The following is a 12,101-nucleotide window of genomic DNA, read 5'->3' on the forward strand; positions in this document are numbered from 1 at the left end:
CACTGACACATCCAGCCCAAAGCGGGAGGTTTAAAAAATACCTTTAGTTGCCAAAGTACCGGAGTACATCTTTAATAAAATACAATTTTGCATCACCATTTTCAGACAACTTATGTTGCACAACCTTGGCTGAACGTCCGAAAATCCTAAAATGGTGTTGGAAAACAGTGTTTTATTAAGACAGTGCACATATGAATGGAGGATGCTTTATGTACGAGGAATCCTAGACCATAGTGCAGCTCCAGCGCCCAGCATGGCTGCCTAGGCTATTATTGAAGATAATTTAGCCTCTCTCACGTGGCCTGAAAAATAAGAGAAAATCATATTTTTCACAGGAAATGTGATGTTGACATCAATGTTTTGATCGAAAATGGACACACTAAAAAAACAAGTCGTCGACTTACTTGAATAATTCGTTTCAGGGTCAAGTTTTGAAATAACAGCCTACTGTATGGTACTTGAACCTTCTAATGTTATAGAGAAAACGTTTGATGGGACATCTCGAATGACTACCGTATACAGTACGTATGCTACGGACACAAAGCGTGTCCATTTCTAAAAGACAGCGATATTATCGTGAAATCAAAGAACTCACGGCGGCCATTTTGCATTACCATACGAGACAACCCAGGTAAACAAACATGATCCTGGCGGACCTACTGTATCGCCGGCGCACCGTAATCGCATACATTGTGGTGTTTGTTGACAACACCACGAATGGTATGTCCTTTACTTATAAGTAGATAGAAATCCTTCACTGCAAATGGCCTCGATGCCATGCACTGCGGTGACTAAAAACGTGGCTTGGGCCTGCAAGGCCTAAGCACTAAAGCCTTGCCAACAACACGATCGAATTCAATGGCGCCTGATTCCCAAGTCAACATGGTGGCCACATCCTCAGACTAGAAAGAGAAGACTTGGAGCTTGCAATATCAACTTAGTCTTTCTCGACGGGATCATGTGCTTCACCAAACACATAGATTACCTTTTGCACATTTTAATGGATCAAAATATGCGATGGTAGTCGTCGATTCCTTGTGTAATCCCTTCCTTTTCCTCAGTTGAAAGCATAATATACAGTACCTCGCATCTCCCATCTGGAGGAATCATGCGTGCTGTAGAAAGACGTCACAGCTCCGCGGATGCACGTTCAGGTCTTTCTGCGCAGACTCAGTGCCTTTGTATCACATGATTCAAAACGGAGGGAGAACATGCATGCTGAGGTGGTACGGAACGCCGCCATGTGGAGATTTGAAACTCCCCGCTTTTTGGTAGGTGGCCTTCCAACAAAGACAGAATGGTTGGGGTATAAATATAATCCAAATTGAACATGTCGACTGTACACGTAACGACAGACAAAGCCCGTGGGCATGCATATTCGGGGGACATGTGCTAGCCAACCAGCTATAACCAGGTTGAAACCGACTAAACTGTAACTGCATTTCAACTTGGTGTTTTCAAATCGAATTGTATTGGTCACATACACATATTTACCAGAAGTTATTGCGGGTGTAGCGAAATGCTTGTGTTCCTAGCTCCAACAGTGCAGCGACGTTAGTATCTAACAATTCACACGTCTAAAAGTAAACGAATGGAATTAAGAAATGTATAAATATTAGGACGAGCAATGTCGGAGTAGCATGGACTAAATACAGTATATACACGTGAGATGAGCAAAGCAGTATGTAAACATTAAAGTGACTAGTGTTCAATTATTAAAGTGGGCAGTGATTCTATGTTTATAGGGCAGCATCCTCTAAAGTGCAGGGTTGGGTAGTCGGGTGGTAGCCGGATAGTTAGGGGAATAATCCGTAGCTAGTCAGACGACGTAAGAAGACTTGGCTGCAGTCCAAACGCAAATTAGACAGCCATCGGTCCTAAACCTTCAGCCCTTGAATGACGTTTTACATCATCACATACGAGTGTAGCTACCTCAAATGTACCTTGCCCAAGCGAGGGGGAGTGATGATCGAAGAGGCAACGTCCTTGGTGGAAATCTTGAAGTTCGGCTTAAAAGCAACCAACCTCAAGCTATTAATGTCCCTAGCAAGCTAATGTAGCTAGCTACAGTTACCCATATAGCTAGCTAGATGTATAGTTTTGGTCAATTATTCCAATACATTTCATAATTCCAATACATGTTTATGAAGCTAGGAGCCTATATGTTGTATTGCCAACGCTAAAATCAATGTCATCTCTATATATATGTTTTAGCAAGCTAGCGTCATTATGTCTCACATGCCGTTTGACACTTCGCTGCCATCGGAGTTTGATACGACAACAGTTTGCATTAAACCGGTGTGTCTTTTAAGTGTTTGGAATGCAGCCAAAGTTCTTCACTTGCTCCCTCGAGCTAAATCGAGGGCCTAGGGGGCAACGTTTGTGAATTGGACCGCCACTTAAGATGGCAATCAACCTGCACCTAAAAGACAGTTATACTAAATTCGAGGCAGTTGAAATGCAGTGTTTCCCATAGGATTCTTTTCAGCAGCGGTAGTTATGTTAGCGTGGGGGGGACAAGCTGCAATTCTACACATTTTGCCATGGGGCTGAGAGAACATTTGATGGTTTTAAAGGTTGATTTCTCGGATTCTACACATTTTGCCATAGTATAAGAACAAGGCATACGCTATCTGAGTGATTCAAACATAACAAAATCAATGGGGGCCCCATGACATGACAGGAAATATGCATTTACATTTTAGTCATTTAGCAGACCCTCTAGAGCGACTTACTGGAGCAATTAGGGTTACATGCCTTGCTCAAGGGCACATCGGCAGATTTCAGTCATTTGCAAATATATTCTGAATTGATGAAGGGTTTATATGGGATAGCAGTTAGAGGCAGGATCGAATCCCGGGTCTCAGGGAAATCTGGCGGGATATGAGCCAGCAATTGGAGGGTGCCAGGTATCAAATCATTGATGCCATCTCCTGGCAGTTGTATCTTTGAGCAAGGCACTTTATCCCTAAACTGCTCCAGGCTGTCCATGTCCTGTCCACTCTCTCTTTCTCTCTGTGTGTGTGTGTGTGTCTGGAGGGATTGGGATAAAATATAAATCTCAGTAGCTAGGTTTCCATCCAATTGGAGACAGATTTTCATGCGAAAATGTAAAATAATCCACAAAAAGAAAAAAAATGCATTTTCCAACCATTGGTGTGCTTCCCCAAAACAGACTTGTTGCCAAAAAGTTTTTTGCTTATGTTTTCATGTACCCAATAAAAATCTGTGATTCCATCGCATTTAACTCTACGGATCATTTTGTGTTAAATAGAAAATGCGCCTACTCTGGTCTTGGCACGTGCGCACTAGCCAACAGCATGAGTATTATGGATAAAAGCCGGAATATTTTCTGTCAACCAGCAGTCAAGTATCAATCATCTGGTCACCAGAGTAAGACCCTCAATATTTATTGGAAAAGGAGGATCAAGATCACCGTGGACTTTCACTGCCCTGTGAAATTAATAATAATCTGTAGCCTAATACACTACATGGTTTGCCGAGTCGTAGTGGGAGGATCACACACACACCATCACGTGACTCCCAAGTTTACTTTAATATGTTTATCATATCAATATTTGAGCTTAAAGTTGTTTCTACCGCCATTTCTCGCATAATTCATTTTACCGACACAAAAAGATCCCACCATGTCGAATACACAAATTCTGTCTGCATTTATGAAATTGTACCAAAACTTCCTGTTTCCATCACAGCAGTCATGATATTTTTTTATACAATTACTTTACTGCATGAAAACGTGGTTAGTATCTGACAATTTACAATAAAATAACTAACTACATTTCTCCAGATCAGCTGGGGCACATAGAAGTTAGGCTGAGGGTGAGTGTTGGAGTTCCAAGCTCTCCCGGGTATAAAGACAATTTTAAACTGGGTGGTTCGAGCCCTGAATGCTGATTGGCTGAAATACGTGGTATATCAGACCTTATACCATGGGTATGACAAAACATTTATTTTTACTTCTCTAATTATGTTGGTAACCAGTTTATAATAGCAATAAGGCACCTCTGGGGTTTGTGATATATGGCCAATATACCAAGGCTAAGGGCTGTGTCCTAGCACTTGTGTTGTGCGTAAAAACAGCCCTTAGCCGTGGTATACTGGCCATATACCACACCCCCTCAGCCTTATTGCTTAAATATACCATATGATGATGAAACAACCAATACTTTTTATTTACTTACACTTGAGGTGACAATTACATTGTAGCTTTATGTACAAACCTCAAAACAACTAGGCACAGGCTGGTAAGGATGGACTGGTCAGAGTATCACAAAGCATCAGCTTCATAAGTCTCTGTTTTTAATGATCTGGGTTGTATCTATGGAAATTATTTTTATAACAATATACAAAAACTACATAGAAAATATACATATTAAAACATGTTCCTTGATATCCCATAGCCTATAAACAAAATCAAAGGTGTCTGTAAGCATTTTGAACATCAGTGAACGACAGACTCCCGTTTTTTCAAGCTAATGTCTTAACAGATCATAATATCCATATTCACACTGGTAAAATTAGTTCTTGAATACATACAACGTTATCTACTTTCCAGAGTCAGAGGAATGTTGTTGATACCATCTTTATGTCTCCGTGTCCAGTATGAAGGAAGTTGGAGGCAGTTTTGTGAGCAAATGCTAATTAGCATTAGCGCAATGACGAAGTCTATGGGTATCTCCTTTGACTTCAAGTCATTGCTCTAATGCTAGTTAGAAACTTCCTTCAAACGGCATGCACCGACATAAAAATGGTATCCATGATTTCATCGGACTCTGGGGAAGTAAACTCAGCAAAAAAAGAAAACGTCCTCTCACTGTCAACTGCGTTTATTTTCAGCAAACTTAACATGTGTAAATATTTGTATGAACATAACAAGATTCAACAACTGCGACAAACTGAACAAGTTCCACAGACATGTGACCTACAGAAATTGAATCGTGTGTCCCTGAACAAAGGGGGGGTCAAAATCAAAAGTAACAGTCAGTATCTGGTGTGGCCACCAGCTGCATTAAGTACTGCAGTGCATCTCCTCCTCGTGGACTGCACCAGATTTGCCCGTTTTTGCTGTGAGATGTTACCCCACTCTTCCACCAAGGAACCTGCAAGTTCCCGGACATTTCTGGGGAGAATGGCCCTAACCCTCACCCTCCGATCCAACAGGTCCCAGAAGTGCTCAATGGGATTGAGATCCGGGCTCTTCGCTGGCCATGGCAGAACACTGACATTCCTGTCTTGCAGGAAATCACGCACAGAACGAGCAGTATGGATGGTGGCATTGTAATGCTGGAGGGTCATGTCAGGATGAGCCTGCAGGAAGGGTACCACATGAGGGAGGAGGATGTCTTCCCTGTAACGCACAGCGTTGAGATTGCCTGCAATGACAACACGCTCAGTCCGATGATGCTGTGACACACCGCCCCAGACCATGATGGACCCTCCACCTCCAAATTGTTCCCGCTCCAGAGTACAGGCCTCGGTGTAACGCTCATTCCTTCGACAATAAACGTGAATCCGACCATCATCCCTGGTGAGACCAAACCACGACTCGTCAGTGAAAAGCACTTTTTGCCAGTCCTGTCTGGTCCAGCGACGGTGAGTTTGTTCCCATAGGTGAGACATTGTTGCCGGTGATGTCTGTTGAGGACCTGCCTTACAACAGGCCTATAAGCCCTCAGTCCAGCCTCGCTCAGCCTATTGCGGACAGTCTGAGCACTGATGGAGGGATTGTGCGTTCCTGGTGTAACTCGGGCAGTTGTTGTCATCCTGTACCTGTCCCGCAGGTGTGATGTTCGGATGTACCGATCCTGTGCAGGTGTTGTTACACGTGGTCTGCCACTGCGAGGACGATCAGCTGTCCGTCCTGTCTCCCTGTAGCGCCGTCTTAGGAGTCTCACAGTACAGACATTGCAATTTATTGCCCTGGCCACATCTGCAGTCCTAATGCCTCCTTGCAGCATGCCTAAGACACGTTCACGCAGATGAGCAGAGACCCCGGGCATTTTTCTTTTGGTGTTTTTCAGAGTCAGTAGAAAGGCCTCTTTAGTGTCCTACGTTTTCATAACTGTGACCTTAATTGCCTACCTTTTGTAAGCTGTTAGTGTCATAACGACCGTTCCACAGGTGCATGTTCATTAATTGTTTATGGTTCATTGAACAAGCATGAGAAACAGTGTTTAAACCCTTTACAATGGAGATCTGTGAAGTTATTTGGATTTTTACGAATTATCTTTGAAAGACAGGGTCCTGAAAAAGGGACTTTCTTTTTTTGCTGAGTTTAGATAAAAAAGGTCTCATTGCAAAAATCCTGAAGTATCCCTTTAAGTCAGTGGTCACCAACCAGTCATCGCCATGGACTGTTCGATCTCCAAACATTTCTGTAAAAAAAAAAACTGCGATAAAGCCTTGTGTTCCTATTTAATATTTCAGTAGTGAGACGGTAGGTGCACGCGATTCAGCTGCCCTGTGCGCCGGGAAGGTGAAGTGTTCCCATTTTGAACCATTTCATGTGTCTGAAGGTACTAACTTTGCTTTCCCAGCGAGCAAATCAAGTGCTATATAGGCCTACCGCTGGCTAATCTGATGGCTCAGATGTCTGCAGTAAAGGAGCACAAGTTAAAATATATATATATTTAAAAAATAACCTACAGCTAAGTTGATACTGTGAGATTTTAAACCATGACTAGAGAGAATGTCAGCAAATACAGCAAAGAGCTGTTTTTGAGTGAGTTTAAGTTCTTACTCAACACTGTCAACACTTTTTATATGCTATTAAAATAGTTCATAGGAGTAACAACATGAATTTGTGCATGAGGCAGAAATGATGCGGTGCGACTCGAGTTTTGCCATCAGCTGGAAGACTGTGTCCCTATTTGGTCAGTGTCAGTGGAAGAAAGGGAGAGAAGGGGGGTGTTGAGAGGCGGACTCTCAGTCTGCTGCTCTCCCTCCGCTGACCATCAGATGCAGGCACCATCAGTCCAGAATAGTTTTTTTTTATTTGTTAAAATATATGCTCACTCAGCTGTGCCTTACAAGTAATACAACTGATCTATTGCTGGTGTGATCATGTAGCCTACCTCACATTTTGAAATATACACTTAACAAAAATAAAAACACCACATGTAAAGTGTTGGTCCCATGTTTCATGAGCGGAAAAAAAGATCCCAGACATGTCCCATATGCACACAGCTTCTCTCAAATTTTGTGCACACATTTGTTTACATCCCTGTTATTGAGCATTTCTCTTTAAACCAAGATAATCCATCCACCTAACAGGTGCTGCATATCAAGAAGCTGATTAAACAGCATGATCATTACACAAGTGCACCTTGTGCTGCAGTTGTCACACTGTCACAGTTGAGGTAGTGTGAAATTGGCATGCTGATTGCAGGAATGTCCACCAGAGCTGTTACCAGGCCTCACAAACGCAGACCACGTGTAACCACACCAGCCCAGGACCTCCACTTCCAGCGTCTTCACCTGCGGGATCATCGGAGACCAGCTACCTGGACAGCAGATACACTGAGGAGTATTTCTGTCTGTAATAAAACCCTTCTGATTGACTGGGCCTGGCTCCCCAGTGGGTGGGCCTGGCTCCCAAGTGAGCAGGCCTATGCCCATCCATGGCTGCGTTCTTGCCCAGTCATGTGAAATCAGAGATTAGGGCATAATTCATTTTTCCATTGACTGATTTCCTTATATGAACTGTAATTCAGTAAAATTGTTGAACATTGGCAGGGCAATTGAAGCAAATATAATATGCCTAAAGCCTACTGCACAGACCTCATTGCTACAGTACTGTTTTTAAATAGGTTAATGTTGTCTAAGGTTACATAAAACAAAAAAATCTGAGCGGTAGATCTCGTCTTGCTTTTGGACTCAAAGTGATGTCAACTCAGATTGGTGACCACTGCTTTAAAGGATTATAACAGTTGTGGTCCCATTAAAATATTATAATGTTAAATAAGAACGAGTGTGATAGAGGCTTTTGGACTGGAGCTGCTTATTATATTGAGTTTAGGGTATGAAAGGGAGTCAATTTGCAAAGCAGCAAATACCAATGTTCAATACCTAAAGTACAGTGCACACTAAGGATGTAGGCAGCATTTTAATAAATTCAGTCCCTAAAACATCAAAAGGTACAAATCTACAGACTAAATAATGCCTCTGTCAGTGAGTTTTCCATTGAAAAGTGAACTGTGTATCAGTCAAGATCTAAAATATACTATGCTTTTTGTCAATGTAAAAGTAAGGCTGATTGTGTATGTCTTGGTGTAAAGTCATAGTTTAATGTACAAAAAGACAATGACTGGAAATAAAAATGGGTAGAAAAGTTAAGAGATATGAACTTCAATCCAATTCTGCTCCTTTAAGTCATGCTGGTGAGCATCCATTCATTTTCAGAAACTTCAATGGAGGACAGTAGTGAGTGAGCAACCCTCCACAACCAACTTGCCAGTCTGTGAAATCTGTACACAAGGTCAGTTAAGGAGGACAGGGCAGGGGAGGCAGCATGGTGGTTGAAATTTAAAATCACACATTAATGAACGCATCTTCATATTCCTCATCCCTAACGTCTTGCTGCAAGGTATCCATCGAGTCCCCCTGCCTACCACCGTCCTCTTCGGTGCCATTACAGGTAGGACCGATGATGTAGCGGTAGTCTCCACCGACAGCCAGAGCTGCCTCAGAAGACGCCACGAGCCAGTCTTTCTCATCTTCCTCCATCCCCACACACTGCCAGGGCATTCCTGACCACAAGGGGTCCTTCCTTGGGCCCAGTGCCCCTGCCCCCTGCTCCCCCTTGTCATTCTCCAGGTTAACGTAGAGAAGGGCCTCCTTAATGCAGCTAGGCCCTGGGGATAGGCTGGCCCACAGCCCCTCCAGCTGGTCAATCAGGTGCAGGAAACTGGGGCGGCACTTGGGAACAGGGCTCCAGCAGCTATGCATGATCTCGTAACTGGGAAAAGAGGAAGACGATTTGAACTGTCAGGTCATTATTGTAAAGTAATGTGTTCTCAATGAGTTACCTGGTTAAATAGGCAGTAAAATATACAAACTCATTAAATCATTTTCATTCATCTGGCACCAATGATGATAATTAGATTGTTTTAGTCATTTGAAAAGTATAGCGCCGATCCCATCCGTTCTGATGAAGACCTTGCAGGCTGATTTTCAACACCAGAGAATTTTCTATCAGACCCAGTGGACCACTCACATGTCGTCTCGGCAGTCAGGTGGCTGTTTGAGCCTCTCTCCCTTGATGAGGTACTCGTAGATTTCAGAGTTCTCCACCCCGGGGTAAGGGGTCTGCCCCCGTGCCATGATCTCCCACATGGTGACTCCAAACGCCCACTGTGGGAAAACGGAGTCAGTCAATTAACTTCTGGGGCCACTAAAAAGGCAAAAATAAGTAATTGACAGTTCCAAAAACATAAATCAACATATCTATTAAACAGGGACTCAGTCAGTGAACTTCTGTGGCCACTACATGGTTTAAAAATTCAAACATGAAATTGATTGGTCTGGAAACAAAATCAACATCTTATCCACGATGCATTGAATTGCATTACAAAACACAAATGTAATCCTTTTCACAAAGAGGGGGGATATGGGGATCCGAGTTTGTGTGTACTGTGACCACTATGAGGGTGTGTCCATCTTTGTATATACCACATCACTCTGAGTAGTGTAGACATTGTCAGCAAGGCTCTCCAGTGCTATCCACTTGACAGGCAGCTTTGAGACAGATCCTTGTCTGTAGTAGTCGCCACTGTAGATTTTCTTTGACAGCCCAAAGTCTGCCACGCAGACTGTCAAGTTTTCACTAAGCCTATGAACAAAGGAGAGGAGATGGTCACAATCTAACCTACAGGCAAGATAACGCTCTAGTAAATTCAGTGTAAATCATATTAGAGGGAGTACCAGTTAGGAAAGAGTAAAGTGACTGGTTGCCATATTCCCCATTTAGTGCACTAGTTTTGACCAGGGCCCTACAGGGAATAGGGTGCCATTTGGGACAAAGCCACAGTCTACTGTGCTCATAGATTCTCACATGCAGTTGCGCGCAGCCAGATCTCTGTGTATGATGCTTTTGTTACTCAGGTACGCCATTCCACGAGTGATATCCAACATGAACTGTATGAGCATCTGCAGTGACACGGTCTGTAAGGGAGAGACAGCAACATTTTGTTAAAACATTATTTGAACCTTACAAAAAGTCTACTATGAAAATAAATAATAATTTGGGCCCACGGGTCAACCTTGTCTTTCCTCTAGTCCATAACAGGAAATAAATAAATCATTTAAAACTTTCTGTATGTAAACTGTCAAATGTAACAGTAGAAGACCTTGAGTTCTCTGGACACACATTGGGCAGAAATGTATTATAGATGGTGTTATAGGGTTAGTGTACAAAACATTAGTAACAACTGCTCTTTCCATGACAGACTGTCCAGGTGAAAGCTATGATCCCTTATTGATGTTACCTGTTAAATCCACTTCAATCAGTGTAGATGAAGGGGAGGAGACAGGTTAAAGGAGTTTTAAGCCTTGAGAGAATTAAGACATGTATTGTGTATGTATGCCATTCAGAGGGTGAATGGGCAAGACAAAAGTTTTAAGAGCCTTTGAACGGGGTATGGTAGTAGGTGTCAGGCCCACCGGTTTGAGTGTGACAAGAACTGCAACACTGCTGAGTTTTTCACGCTCAACGGTTTACCGTGTGTATCAAGAATGGTCCACCACGCAAAGGACATCCAGCCAATTGGACACAACTGTGGGACGCATTGGAGTCAACATGGGCCAGCATCCCTGTGGAACGCTTTCAACACCTTGTGGAGTCCATGCCCCGACAAATTGAGGCTGTTCTGAAGGCAAAAGGGGGTGCAACTCAATATTAGGAAAGTGTTGCTAATGTTTTGTACACTCAGTGTATCTATTTTAGTATGCATACAAGTGTGTTTAAAATGTTTAGGGGGCACTCACAAAGGGCTCGTCTCCAAGGCGGGACAAGAGCAGAAATGTGTGAAGGTCCCCGTGCTTCATGAATGGCAGGATAACCATGGGGATGGGCAACCGTTGCTGAGGCCGACTGTGCAAACTCACTCCTGGAGGACCAAAATATATTTTATCAACAACTCACTGCATTGAGTTGCTGTAATGACACAGTTACAACTCTTTCTCTGAACCTAAGTAGCCTACTTGTACCCGTTTGTAGAATATATTATTATTTGTAATCTGGCAATGCCTTTCGTAAATAAAGTTGTAATGAATTTAATTGAAATAAAAGTTGGCCCAAGTCATGGGTTTCTTTATTCACTACTAACCAATGAGCTGGATGACATTAGGATGATCGAAGTCCTTCATATGAGAAGCCTCCATCAGGCACTGTTCAATATCACATGATGAGTTGATATCCGCTGATGGAAAAAAATGACAGAAAACATCAAAAGTTATCATTACTTGCAAGGACGTATTAGTTCACATCAGGGGTGAAAGTAAGTCGGTATGGAGTTCTGGCAAAATAAATAGTGGGGGCTCGCCGTAGGCCTACCAGTAAAACATGAGTCTATCACAATAATTAAAAAGATGCCAAGAAGAACTGTAGGTTATTACACCATTATCTATCATCAGCCTACCTACCACATGTCAGTGTCATTAAAAAGGTGAGACTGGAGTTGAAAACGCTCCAAAATACGATGTGGTTGGACAATATAGTGACATTTTGCCACAGCAGAGATGAGTGGCCGAGACTGAGACGCACGCAAACAGCAGTGGATGCATCAATTCAGGTTACACAAGTTTACGCCTTTTTGACAAATCGCCAAATGTCATTCATTCCACTTTTTGGTGTTTTGTAACAGCCGTCTCTTTCCATTCATCAAATGGCAGGTGCACAGTGCACTGTATGGATGCTGGAATATATATATATTTTTAGAGTGGACAAACGTGCGCAGGTCGCCAGGCTTATAGGAGCCGTTTGACGTGATTGTTTGACAATCAGATGACAACATCATGACCGGTTGTGTTTAAGCCACTTTTTTTTTTTAAATAAAAAGATAATACATTTTAAAAGTGACACA

General features: G+C 42.7%; 2 protein-coding genes across 5 annotated transcripts in view; both read right to left on the reverse strand.

The window, feature by feature from the left end:
* mgaa (MAX dimerization protein MGA a) overlaps positions 1–1,142 on the reverse strand; it is a 35,072-nt gene extending 33,930 nt beyond the window's left edge. For 3 of the 4 annotated variants that reach the window (XM_055863932.1, XM_055863931.1, XM_055863929.1), the window contains exon 1: positions 986–1,142. The gene's annotated coding sequence lies outside the window, so the exon portion shown is untranslated. The remainder of the gene's footprint in view (positions 1–985) is intronic. The other variant, XM_055863930.1, reaches the window with a different exon arrangement.
* Positions 1,143–4,172: 3,030 nt separating this feature from the next.
* The window catches only part of LOC129812040 (tyrosine-protein kinase receptor TYRO3-like), a 33,203-nt gene continuing 25,274 nt past the window's right edge, over positions 4,173–12,101 (reverse strand). Inside the window, exons 14-19 of the mRNA XM_055863934.1 lie at positions 11,346–11,438; positions 11,005–11,126; positions 10,073–10,182; positions 9,691–9,850; positions 9,236–9,372; positions 4,173–8,977 (exon numbers count right to left, since the gene is read on the reverse strand). Of these exons, the coding sequence (XP_055719909.1) occupies positions 8,551–8,977; positions 9,236–9,372; positions 9,691–9,850; positions 10,073–10,182; positions 11,005–11,126; positions 11,346–11,438 (1,049 nt within the window). The 3' untranslated portion in view covers positions 4,173–8,550. The remainder of the gene's footprint in view (positions 8,978–9,235; positions 9,373–9,690; positions 9,851–10,072; positions 10,183–11,004; positions 11,127–11,345; positions 11,439–12,101) is intronic.

This window comes from Salvelinus fontinalis, chromosome 15, assembly GCF_029448725.1.
Source record: "Salvelinus fontinalis isolate EN_2023a chromosome 15, ASM2944872v1, whole genome shotgun sequence".
NCBI classification, from domain to species: Eukaryota; Metazoa; Chordata; class Actinopteri; order Salmoniformes; family Salmonidae; genus Salvelinus; species Salvelinus fontinalis.